The sequence below is a fragment of the Mus caroli genome, unplaced genomic scaffold (assembly GCF_978045245.1).
Source record: "Mus caroli unplaced genomic scaffold, Mus_caroli_1 scaffold_18, whole genome shotgun sequence".
Classification (NCBI taxonomy): Eukaryota; Metazoa; Chordata; class Mammalia; order Rodentia; family Muridae; genus Mus; species Mus caroli.
In genome coordinates, this window is record NW_028227273.1 from 20,495,890 (window position 1) to 20,509,519 (window position 13,630).

Below are 13,630 nucleotides of genomic sequence, written 5' to 3' on the forward strand. Positions count from 1 at the left end.
GTCCTGGAACTCACTCTGTAGCCCAGGCTGGCCTCGAACTCAGAAATCCGCCTGCCTCTGCCTCCGGAGTGCTGGGATTAAAGGCGTGCGCCACCACGCCCGGCCCACAGCAAATCTTATAAATGAAAGCGGTTAATTGGGGCTGGCTTACAGTTTCAAAGATTCAGTCCATTATCATCATGACAGCCTGCAGGCAGACATGATGCTGGAGAGATAGCTGAGAGTTCTACATTTGATCAGGAGGCAGCAAGGAAGAGGGTGGGGGCAGTGGACTGTCACCAGGCAGAAAATGTGGTAAGGCTGAGTGGATTCAGGAACCCCAGAAATTTTCATAATTGAGAACAGTGGGCAGTTAAATCTTCTCCTGATCATGTTCCTGTCCTGGAACACATGACTACTACGACACTCCATGGAGAAGATTGTGAGAATCAGTCACGTAAGGGCATTCCGCATGCAAATGAGGCATCCCTAACATCTCAGACCAAGTCAATAGAAAGCATCGACCTTTAGACCCCAACCCACCCCCAAACGTTTATAAGATCCTATCCACAAAGAATAAAGTGCCTGAGTTATTTCTCCAAAGACTCTGAGAGTGCCTGTTTTGTCGAGCTGGAAACACCATAAGGGAAGAGAATTCTCCCCTGAAGCTTTTGTTGCTGGAAGCTGCTAGAGCCTACTGCAGCTACCTCCTGTTTGGTGGCTCTGACCTGGGTGCCTGGCAGCCCCATTTGCTCCAGCTCCTCCTCTGATTGCTACAACTCTTTGACTGCTCTGGCTGGGCTGGAGCCCCACAAATCCTCCTGGATAGCACCCAGTACACAGACTGAGAGAAGAGAGAAGACAAGGAGTTATTGAAACCTCAAAGCCCTCACCCCAGTGACACACTTCCTCCAACAAGGTCATACCTAATTCTTTCAGTGAGCTCTATTTCCTGATGACTAAGCATTCAAGTATATGAGCCTTTGGGGGCCATCCTTACTTAACCACCACAGATAGGCAGGAGGAGTCCGTTCACTGTAGTGGCCTTTTTTTTTTTTTTTTTTTTTTTTTTTTGGTTTTTTGAGACAGGGTTTCTCTGTATAGCCCTGGCGCTTACTTTGTAGACCAGGCTGGTCTCGAACTCAGAAATCCTCCTGCCTCTGCCTCCCGAGTGCTGGGATTAAAGGTGTGTGCCACCACACTCAGCTGTAGTGGCTCTTTTTTTATCTCAACTTCATCTTATCAGTGGTAGATCTGGGATCTGAGCCCAATCCTTACCACAGACCTGACCTTTGTTTGTTCTCCTCTGCTATCCTTACCCTGGTTTCTGGCTCTTTCTCTCAAGGCTCCTTCCTCATGCCACTTTCTTTGTCTACAAATGTCCTTTTCTTTTAACATCTTGGAGAGAACCCAGTAGGTCTGGCTTCATCTTTTGATGTCTAGATCTAATTTGTCTTCTTAGCTTGATTGTCCTCAATGGGAAGCAACTGAGGAGTTTGCAAAGTTCCACTTGATCAAGGTCTACACCTCTACATATCTGAGGAAGTGTATGTCTCTCTCTCTCTCTCTCTCTCTCTGTGTGTGTGTGTGTGTGTGTGTGTGTGTGTGTGTGTACACATAGAAACCAGAGGTCATGTCAGGCGTCTTCCTCAATTACTATCTTTTTGTTCCTGACAGAGTTTTTCACGAAACGTGGAACCACTGGTTAACTAGTGAAACTGGCAGCCAGTGAGCCCATCTCTACCTGCCCTCTATACTAGGGTCAGATTTTCACATGGCTGCTGGGGATAAGAAATCAGGTCCTCACATCTAGAAGAGCCACACTGCCCTGGTAATAAGCAACTCCAGTCTTTGTTTCCATTTTGTTGGTTTCTTAGGAGAGCCTTACCACGAGAAAAGGACAACAGTATGACAGTCTTTGGTCTTCCCATTTGGAAAAGGAATATTTTCTACTGAGATCTAGGAACGTGGGACGCTTTGACTCACCACAAGTAAGTATACAGTAAGCAGCATCTGTCTAGTTTATTGATGCTCTTATGGGATTATTGGTAGTACATTGATGGTAGTAAATGGAAAAGCAATTCATGCTTTCATCTGACTAACTATGGAATTCTCAATTAAGTACTTGTCTTAGTTAGGGTTTTACTGCTGTGAACAGACACCATGACCAAAGCAAGTCTTATAAAAATAACATTTAATTGGGGTTGACTTACAGATTCAGAAGTTCAGTCCATTATCATCAAGATGGGAGCATAGCAGTATGCAGGCAGGCATGGCGCAGGCAGAGTTGAGAGTTCTACGTCTTCTAAAGGCTGCTAGTGGAAGACTGACTTCCAGGCAACTAGGGTGAGGATCTTATGCCCACACCCACAGTGACACACCTACTCCAACCAGGTCACACCTATTCCAACAAGGCCACACCTCCAAATGGTGCCACTACCTGGTCCAAGAATATACAAACCATCACAATACACTATGCTGTCTTGAGAATTCATTAAAAAAAATATGGCAAGCCTGTGGAGAAAGGCAGATGACAGATGGGGTAAGACCAGGACTGGCTACGTTATGCCATAACCTGTTTGCTCTGGGCACCGCCTGTTTAGTCATGGTCTTGGCATCTAGATTTCAGAAAACTCTACCCAATCACATCGGAGAAATGGCCCAGATCTCAGTGCTTCCGAAGCTCCCAAGTTATCCGTTCCCATGTTGACATCAGTGCTGACCTGTGCTGTCCAGTGTAGTAGCCACTGGTCACTTGTGGGTATTTAACTGTAAATTTAAACTTAGAATTTAATTTAATATGAAACTCAATTGCACATGAGAACATAGTATTGCATACCTAGAGTCTCAGCACTTGGGATCCGACGAAGTGGGATCACCAATCAGCCTGGGATATGTAACAAGACCCTTAAAATAAACAAACCGCAACGAACCCAAGCAAAACTCAGTTACATTCTCACTCTTATCACATGTCAAGTGCTCAGTGGTCATGTGTGCCTAAACGACTCCCACAAGCCATCCCTGGCTAATTAATGGCCCTCACAAGCCACACATGGCTAATAGCTCTCACACTGGAAAATACCAACAAGAGCATGGTTGCCATTGCACAATGGTCCACTGTGAAGTGCTAGTCTAGATGCGCAGATATCCTGAAAAAATGAATAATGAACGAACAGGCTTTTATGTGTGATCAAAAAGGATTGCGATCGGCCACACGCATGGGCACAAATCACGATTAGGAACAACATTTTGCCAGGCATGGTGGGGCACACCTTAAATCCCAGCACTTGTGAGGCAGAGGCAGGAGAATCTCAGTGAGTTTGAAGCCAGCCTGGTCTACATACTGAGTTCTAGGATAGACGGGGGCTACACAGAGAAACCCTGTTCCCCCAAATGAACAAACAAACATATAAATGAACATCTTTAGTTACATGACATCAAAGCAACTGTCCATCCACTAGTTACATCATGGCTAATCTTGACTTTATCTTATAGCTCCGTGGTCATGTTATATAGAATGAAGTTAATTCATGGCTAGCAATAAGATTATCTTATACACAGAATATCATAATATACTATGATATGTTTGTATACTATACTTCTTAAACATTTAAACACATACAAACATATGGTCCATACATCTTACTTTTCTTCTTTGAAAAAAGGTGGGACTGGTGAGATGGCTCAGTGAGTAAGAGCGCTGACTGCTCTTCCGAAGGTCCTGAGTTCAAATTCCAGCAACCACATGGTGGCTCACAACCATCTGTAATGAGATCTGACTTCCTCTACTGGAGTGTCTGAAGACAGCTACAGTGTACTTACATATAAAAAATAAATACATTGGAAATGTAATTGAGGAAAATATGTAATAAAAATATTAAAAATTAAAAAAAAAATAAATAAATCTTAAAAAAAAAAGGGGTTCTTCTATGTGGTTTTGGCTATCCTGGAACTCACTATGTAGACCAGGATGCTCTGCCTGCTAAGTGCCACCACACCAAGCACATATTTTTTCAACATCACAAAGTTTTTTAGTACTAAGAAACCTTGGTGTCTTCATTCTAAAGTGGGAAGATACCTAGCCTCAGAGGCAGTCTGTACAAATTGGTAAGAGACTGCAGCAGGCTTTTCAGAGACTTATGTGTCTTTTGCCATAAAACAAAAATCAGAAGTAAACACAGATAACAGGATGTGGGGCAGGAGTGAGACCCCCCCAAGGGTTGGGCTGCCTGATGGGACATTTCAGACTGGAGAGAACCTGGAGCCTTTGGGAGAAACATCTTGACTCTCCAGTCTCCAGACATGAGAGATGTAAAACACAGGGAAGCCTATAGGACAAAGAAAACTTGCAGACTAAGAGTCTAAGACAGGGAGAGTGGCCTCTGATGTCACAGAGATGGTATGCTACATACAGTACCTGGGCACAGTTTTGTCTGTATTTGAGAGTTAGGCTCAGGATTAGGACTGTGGTTCAGTGGTAGGGAGTTTACCTCCGAAGTATAAAGTTGTAGGCCAATCCCGAGTACTGCCAAACCAAACCAAACCAAACCAAACCAAACCAAACCAAACCAAACCCCAAAGTAGATTAAAGCATTCCAGGGGAAGACACACACACAAAAATGGCATAGTCTCTCTAGAGGCTAGGAAAAATGAGAGAGCTTAGACTGAATACTGTCTAATACTTCGTAGTGATCTTTTTCAGAAAAGACTAAAGCTAATGAGAGCCAAAATACCTACTCCTTTGCGTTGTGGCAAGAAGACAAGAAGTGAGCATTGTAGCCAGCTTGTTGACATATTCATTACGTGTATCCAATGCTCCACATACATTCTCCTAACAGCTACCAAGGTTTCACAGAATATGCTCCTAGCTGGTTCTCACTGGTGAAATGCTGGATTTTCAGATTCTTGTAAGCCAGTCAGCCTATTTGGTTATCTTGAAATTGGACCTAATGGGAGTATTGAACCCCTTATGTATAGGGGTTAGTGGGGTCCTGTGTCTCCTCTGCCACAGGGCTCTGCCGCTGGGAGGAGTTTTGACTGTGCTTAACCCTCGCCATTGCTGGCTGGTGTTGGAGTATCTGAAGTTGGGGGACATCACTTCTTGGGGAAGCACAGTCTAAGGTCCTGGGAACAGCCAGGGCTGGCTTAGGTGTCAGTGGGCCTGTACAGAGGCTGGGGTCATTTGATTCTCAGGCTCTTGGACACCCAGGCGCAGCTGGATGCTGGGAAAGAACTGAGAACAGAGCAAAGTCCCTCAGGTTGGATCTAGCCTGTGCTGAGGGGGAAGAGAGGGGAGCTCTGGCTGGGTCCCGAGGGGATAGAGTCCTTTGCTTGTCGGTAGTGGTCGTGGCTGGGAGTGTAGAGAGGCCTTCCATGAGAGGTTAGACAGCAGCTCTTTAAGCGAAGGGCTTCTCCATTGCTCCCCACCATGGTGGATCCCAACAAAAAGAGACAGTTCATGGTTTTAAGACATTTATTGTCATGGAAAGTGGATGAGTAAAACTGTACCCCACTTCTCAGGGCGGGCCTGAGGTTAAATACCTTTTGCAGGGAGGAGTGTCTGGGAAGGAAAGCTTATTGACTAAGTCCTCCAGTCCTTTAGGTACCTCATTAAAATGGAGATCTGTCTTGAGCCTACTTGACCTGTGGCCATGTCCTCTACCTGTGGAGGGGATTCGGGTATTGCCCTTATGTGACTGATGGCTACAAATCTGTGAAGGGCTGAGACCTTGAGTCAGGAGCCTAGTGTCTGGGAACCGTCCCTTTAGGGTCACTGGGGTTTCTAGCCTTAGCTCAACCAGGAACCAGGCTGCCTTTCATGGTCCTACACTTATGGGGCTCAGTAAATGCTACAAAAGAAATATTCTGTCCCCCCACCCCCACCCCGAGAGCCAGTCTGTTCCATAGTTGGCGGTTCTAACTGGTTCATAGAGAGTTGAAAAGGTTACAGATGCTAACAATTGCCAGCTCCTATGCTGTTGCATTCACTTTCCCTGGGGCAGTTGTGAACAGACAACCCACCATTCCACAAAGAGTTCTGATAATAAGACTAAAGTCTAGCTAGTTTATTGAACCAGTGTAGGCTTGTTGGTCTTACTTGTCAGAGTCCAGGTAGGTGGTAAGTAACCCCAAGGCACCCACAGCTCTGCCACGCCTGTATCAGCATGGATGACCATTCCCTGTGTATAGAAAGAGTCCCTCTCCAGTTAACCTTCCACTCGCTAGCCTTGCACCTCCCAAGTCAGTGTGAAGTTGAGGCAGGATGGCTGGTAAAGAGAGAGAGACATAGGAAGAGGGTAACCAGACTCTTAGGTGAGGGCCTAATGATCCCCGCCCCCATTCTTCCTTCTAAGGGAGAATGTGGACAGGTACAATATTGTGAGGGTCTCTGGCTCTGAGGAGGATGGTAATGGCTCTCATGCTTGGAGGATAGGGTCATTCATTACTTCAAAACCCTCCTTTCCCTTGCCCTCACCCTCCCACTCCAACCCGTTCCCCTCCTTTTCCTCTTTCCCATGCTGCTCCCTCCCCTTTCTTCTGGTCTCATTCTGTAGCCCCGGTTATCCTGGAACTCACGTTGTCGAGCAGGCAGGCCTCACACTCACAGAGATCGGGCTGCCACTGCCCCACTGAGTCTGGGATTAAAGATGGGTGCCACCACACCTGGCACTCACTTGAGGCTCCTCCTATCGGTGGACAAAAGGATCTACTTTACTTTATCACTGAAGCAAAACCAACTTGCTCCCGGCCTGAAGTTATGGCTGGAGAGTTTTGCAAGTACTTCCCGAGGGCCCGAATGTAAAGCCTCTGATATCCCCATAGCTCAAGATGAGCAGGGAGGAAAAATGTGGAGCTCTGATGCACTGGTGAGAGATATGTTTATTTCATGTAGAGTAAAATAAATAAATGAACAAATGAACAAATATTTACCTCCCTCTCTTCAGTGAACTTCATAAGGAACAACAGACCAGCCCTTATTCAAAGGATGGGTTTAACAGTTACCAGGCAAATCTGCGATGACCTCCTTGAATTGAACGTTCTCAACAATCAAGAAGCTGACCTCATTTATTGTGAGCCCTTGGAGCGGGAAGCTGCCCGAAAGATCATCCATATGACTATGCAGAAGGGCTCAGCGGCCTGCAACCTCTTTCTTAAGAGTCTTGAAAACTGGGACTATTTTGTGTATCAGGACTTAACTGGACAAAGTAAGTATTACCTTGCTCACCTCTGTCCCACCAAAACAAACAAACCATTAAGAATACCCACAGTCCCTTCCATGGAGCTTGTCCTTCATCTCTGTGTTTGAAGTTTGAAGCAGACCAGGATATATATCTGGAACACAAATTGGTGAAGCCAGCCATCTTTGACTGGCCATCTGCGGGTGAATGGCCCAGCCAACAACCTACCTCGTGATACAGTACTATGGAAAGCTAACCACTCTACTTTCCACGTGACAGCAATTCCCTCCTCATCAAGCTAGACCTCCGACTCCCCCCTTTACTTACTTGGAGGGAATAGATTGCATAATTGGCTGAAATTTACCCCATCCCACATTCTAAGTCAAATCTTTCACTTTCTTTAACTAAATGAAGTTTCACTTTGTTTAACTACAATGAAGAGTCCTCTGGTTTCCAATTTGCAGCTGTCATGATGGCAAGAAAAAGAAAAGAAAGGGTTAAAAAAGAGGTAACAAGGGGGAGGGTGCCAGGGGCAATCCATGGGCATTTGGTATCTTAGAACTAGGGAAAGAAATCAGTGGCCTCCCCTGATTCTTGGCATCTCTGCCATTCATCCCCTGGGCCTTGAGCTTTGAGATGCAAATCATGCCCTCTATAACATCATATTTTCTCTAACAGATCTTTCTTATCAGGTCACAGAAGAAGACCTGAATGTTTTGGCCCAGAATTTAAAGGACTTGTACAACAGCCCTGCTTTTCTGAACTTCTACCCCCTGGGTGAAGATATCGACATAATTTTTAATCTGGAGAAAACCTTCACAGAACCTATCATGTGGAAGAAGGACCATCGTCATCACCGTGTGGAGCAGCTGACTTTGGGCAGCCTGCTGGAGGCTCTGAAGAGCCCCTGCCTGATTGAAGGCGAGTCTGGCAAAGGGAAGTCCACCCTGCTGCAGAGAATCGCTATGCTCTGGGCCTCTGGGGCTTGCAGGGCTCTGAAGGGGTTCAAATTGGTCTTCTTCATCCACCTGAGAAGCGCCAGGGGGGGACTATTTGAAACACTGTACGATCAGCTCCTGAACATACCTGACTCCATCAGCAAGCCGACCTTCAAGACTCTGCTGCTGAAGCTACACAAGGAGGTCCTCTTTCTTCTTGATGGTTACAATGAATTCCATCCCCAGAACTGCCCAGAAATTGAAGCCCTGATCAAGGAAAACCATCGCTTCAAGAACATGGTCATTGTCACCACCACCACGGAGTGCCTGAGGCATATCAGACATGTTGGCGCCCTAACTGCGGAGGTGGGAGATATGACCGAAGACAGTGCCAAAGTTCTCATCGAGGCAGTGTTGGTACCTGATCAGGTTGAACGCCTGTGGTTCCAAATCCAGAAGTCCAGGTGCTTGAGAAATCTGATGAAGACCCCTCTCTTTGTGGTGATCACCTGTGCAATTCAGATGGGCAGACAGGAATTCCAAGCTCACACCCAAACCATGCTGTTCCAAACCTTCTACGACCTCCTGATACAGAAAAACAGCCACAGATACAGAGGTGGAGCTTCAGGTGATTTTGCCAGGAGCCTAGACTACTGTGGAGACCTGGCCCTAGAAGGTGTGTTCGCCCACAAATTTGATTTTGAACTGGAGCATGGGTCCAGCATGAACGAGGACATCCTGGTGACAATAGGGCTCCTCTGTAAGTACACAGCTCAGAGGCTGAAGCCCACGTATAAGTTTTTTCATAAATCATTTCAGGAGTACACGGCAGGTCGGAGACTCAGCAGTTTGCTGACGTCCAAAGAGCCAGAGGAGGTGAGCAAGGGGAACAGCTACTTAAACAAAATGGTTTCCATCTCTGACATCACATCCCTATATGGCAATCTGCTCCTCTACACGTGTGGGTCGTCCACAGAAGCAACCAGGGCGGTCATGAGGCACCTTGCAATGGTTTATCAGCATGGCAGCCTACAAGGACTTTCTGTCACCAAGAGGCCTCTCTGGAGGCAGGAATCAATCCAGAGCCTGAGAAATACCACTGAGCAAGAGGTTCTGAAAGCCATCAATGTCAATTCCTTCGTAGAGTGTGGCATCAATTTATTCTCAGAGAGTATGTCTAAATCAGTCCTGAGCCAAGAATTTGAAGCTTTCTTTCAAGGTAAAAGTTTATACATCAACTCAGAGAACATCCCTGACTATTTATTTGACTTCTTTGAATACTTGCCTAATTGTGCAAGCGCATTGGACTTCGTGAAGCTGGATTTCTATGAAAGAGCTACAGAGTCACAGAACAAGGCAGAAGAGAATGTCCCTGGTGTTCACACAGAAGGGCCCTCAGAAACCTATATTCCCCCCAGGGCTGTGTCTTTGTTCTTCAACTGGAAGCAGGAATTCAAGACTCTAGAGGTCACACTCCGAGATATTAGCAAGTTGAATAAACAAGATATCAAATATCTGGGGAAGATATTCAGCTCTGCCACCAACCTCCGGCTGTATATCAAGAGATGTGCAGCCATGGCTGGAAGGCTCAGCTCAGTCCTCAGAACCTGCAAGAACATGCATACCCTCATGGTGGAAGCCAGTCCCCTCACCACGGATGACGAACAGTACATCACATCTGTGACAGACCTCCAGAACTTAAGTATTCACCACTTGCACACTCAACAGCTGCCAGGTATGGGCACATCCGAAGAATACAATCAGTCAAGACTGGGTGGTACTGTGCGAGTGCTAGTTGCATTTGAGGCTTCTGGTAACATTTCTAGTGCATTTTACTTCCTGGGTGCACCACAGAGCCTGGCTTATCCCTATCTGTATTTCTTCTGTTCTTCATCCTTTCAGCTGCTCTGACTCTCTGTGGCTCCTGCCCCCAATCGATCTCTGGAACTTTTCATCTGCCAAAGATTTACTTGTTTTTTGTTTTTTTGTTTATCTCCCCTCTCCTCCCTTTTCCTTCCCTCCCCTCTTCTCTCTCTTCTGTTCTTTCTTCTCTCTTCTTCTCCCCACCCAACTTCCATCTCCTCCTCTCCTCTCCTCTCCTGTCCTCCCCTCTTCTCTAGTTCCTCTTTCAGTATAGTCTCATATGTAGCCCAGGCTGGCCTCACACCCAACGCAATCCTCCTGCCTCAGCTTTCCAAGGCTGGGGGTGTAATCATGGCATCACATCTGGTTATCTCTTATCTTTCGGCTTAATTCTGTCATATTTGAACAACTTACTTATAGCTGAGTACAATGCCCATTTTTTAAATTAATCTTTTTGTCTTAATTTATTTATTTTTATTCTACATGTATTGGTTTTTTGTCTGCGTGTATGTCTGTGTAAGGTTGTCAGATCTTGGGGTTTCAGGTAGCTATTAGCTGCCATATGGAAGCTGGAAATTGAACCTGGGTCCTCTGGAAGAGAAGTCGGTGTCCTTTACCTGCTGGGCCTTCTCTTCAGCCCCTACAATACCCATTTTTGACAAATAGCTGTGGAGGGAGGGGTTTCTGCACTTATTGCCACTAGCTGGAAAGCATACTTCAAAGAGATAAGGAAACTTGGGACCATGCCATGGGTGCAGGCACTGGGTATAGACATCCAGGGTCTGAGCCTGTGCTTCATTCTCCTTACACATTTAAACATAGTAGAACTTGTACCTACGACATTTACAATAAAAATGAATTCCATTGGCTGATAACCAGACCTCAGGGCTAGGGTCTAGAGAAGGATCTGTGACAAGTACAAGGGTAGATTCTATTAATCTCTTTCTTCCATGTGGCCTCTTTCATAGCATTGTGTTCTAGTCACTTGAGACCAAGCTCAGAATTAGGGCCTAAATAATGCTCAGGATATGGTGTTTTAGTCAGGGTTTCTATTCCTGGACAAAACATCATGACCAAGAAGCAAGTTGGGGAGAAAAGGGTTTATTCGGCTTACACTTCCATACTGCTGTTCATCACCAAAGGAAGTCAGGACTGGAACTCAAGCAGGTCAGGAAGCAAGAGCTGATGCAGAGGCCATGGAGGGATGTTCTTTACTGGCTTGCTCCCCCTAGCTTGCTCAGCCTGCTCTTATAGAACCAAGACTACCAGCCCAGAGATGGTCCCACCCACAAGGGGCCTTTCCCCCTTGATCACTAATTGAGAAAATGCCTTACAGTTGGATCTCATGGAGGCATTTCCTCAACTGAAGCTACTTTCTCTGTGATAACTCCAGCTGTGTCAAGTTGACACAAAACTAGCCAGTACAATTGACCCCTTGTCAACTTGACACACAAACACATCACTAGTAAGCCTCAACCCTTACATTCTTATTCATCCTCAAGACCTAAATAACTTTAAAAGTCCCACAGTCTTTACATATTCCATCTCTTTTAAAATCCAAAGTCTTTTTACAATTAAAAGTTTCTTAACTGTGGGCTCCATTAAATAGTTTCTTCCTCCAAGAGGGAAAATATCAGGGCACAGTCACAATCAAAAGCAAAAAATCAATCTCCAACCATCCAATGTCTGGGATCCAACTCACAATCTTCTGGGTTCCTCCAAGGGCTTGGGTCACTTCTCCAGCCATGCCCTTTGTAGCACACATATTGTCATCTAGGCTCCAGATGCCTGTACTCCACTGCTGCTGCTCATGGTAGTCATCTCATGGTACTGGCATCTCCAAAACAAAGCATGACCCCTTCAGTCCTGGGCCATCAATTGCAACTGAAGCTGCACCTTCAGCAATGGCCTTCCATGGCCTCTCACAGTGTCAAGCCTGAGCTGCTCTGCATGACCCCTTCATGCCTTCAAAACCAGTACCACCTGAGTGACCCTTACACATTACCAAGTCCCGCTGCAGTAGGAGTACAACCTTGGCTCTCTCTGGAACACAGCCTCTTTGTGTTTTCAGAAAACACTTCCCAGAAGATGTCACCTCAACGATGCTGATCTCTTCTTAATCACCACTAATTTCTTAGCTCCAGCTAACCAGCATCAATAGTCCCAGTAATGCAAAGTTTTTGCTTTAGTAGTTCCAGTATCTTGTTAATCACACCTGATTCTTCAGCCCCAGCTAATGAGAACCACAGAATAATCAAACTCCAAAATAGCAATGGCCCTGAAAAGAGTATTTAATTTTTCCTCTGAAATTTCACAAGCCAGGCCTCCATCTTCTGCAGTGTTCTCAACATTATCTTCCAAGCTCCTACACAACATCTGACAGAGCTCTTAACACCGAATGGATCTTCTAGCCCAAAGTTCCAAAGTCCTTCCACAGTCCTCCCCAAAACATGGTCAGGTTGTCACAGGAATACCCCATTATGCTGGTACCAATTTGTTTTAGTCAGAGTTTCTATTCCTGGACAAAACATCATGACCAAGAAGCAAGTTGGGGAGGAAAGGGTTTATTCGGCTTTACACTTCCATACTGCTGTTCATCACTAAAGGAAGTCGAGACTGGAACTCAAGCAGGTCAGAAAGCAGGAGCTGATGCAGAGCCATGGAGGGATGTTCTTTACTGGCTTGCTTCCCCTGGCTTGCTCAGCCTGCTCTCTTATAGAACCCAAGACTACCAGCCCAGAGATGGTCCCACCCACAAGGGGCCTTTCCTCCTTGATCACTAATTGAGAAAATGCCTTACAGCTGGATCTCATGGAGGCATTTCCCCAACTGAAGCTCCTTTCTCTGTGATAACTCCAGCTGTGTCAGGTTGACACAAAACTAGCCAGTACAATACGGGGAATCCAGGAAGGCTCTCCTGTATGATAACTGAAATCTGATTGGTAATAGGAATGACAGTGATGGTAACCAATGACCGAATCCTGGAAGTGAAAACATGCTGCTCTGGTTTCCTTTGGCAGGTGGTCTGGTTGACAGCTTGGGTAATCTGAAGAACCTCGAGAGACTCATACTGGATGACATCAGGATGAATGAGGAAGATGCTAAAAGCCTAGGTCAGATTTTTGTTTCCTTAATATTCTTATTATTGTAGGTTTGCTGATAAGAATGGTTGGCTCATGATTATTTGGCTGAACCTGTAGACTGCAAGATCCTCCTGTGTATAGGGGCAGGGCATGTACATGGCCTAGTCCCCATGGGAAGGGGTGGAAGTTTGAATAAGAATGACCACCATGGCTCATATACTTGAATGCGTAGTCCCCAAGGAATGGAACTCTTTGAAAGGATTAGAAGGGTCAGGAAGCATGGCTTTGTTGGAGTAAGTGTGTTACTGGGGGTGGGTTTTGGCGTTTCAGAAGTCCTTGCCAGGCTTGGTCTTGTTCTCTCTTTCTTTTGTTTTTGTTTTTGTTTTGTTTCTCTGTATAGCCCTGGCTGTCCTGCAACTCACTTTGTAGACCAGGCTGGCCTCGAACTCAGAAATCTGCCTGCCTCTGCCTCCCGAGTGCTGGGATTAAAGGCGTGCGCCACCACACCCGGCTGTTCTCTTCTTGATAACTGTGGATCAGAATGTAGAGATCTCAGCTACTCCAGCACCATGTCTGCCTGCATGCTGCC

General features: G+C 45.9%; 1 protein-coding gene across 1 annotated transcript in view; it reads left to right on the forward strand.

Moving 5' to 3' along the window:
* The window catches only part of Nlrc4 (NLR family CARD domain containing 4), a 33,472-nt gene that overhangs the window by 4,468 nt on the left and 15,374 nt on the right, over positions 1–13,630 (forward strand). Inside the window, exons 2-5 of the mRNA XM_085833369.1 lie at positions 1,857–1,970; positions 6,924–7,184; positions 7,836–9,830; positions 12,979–13,071. Of these exons, the coding sequence (XP_085689495.1) occupies position 1,970; positions 6,924–7,184; positions 7,836–9,830; positions 12,979–13,071 (2,350 nt within the window). The 5' untranslated portion in view covers positions 1,857–1,969. The remainder of the gene's footprint in view (positions 1–1,856; positions 1,971–6,923; positions 7,185–7,835; positions 9,831–12,978; positions 13,072–13,630) is intronic.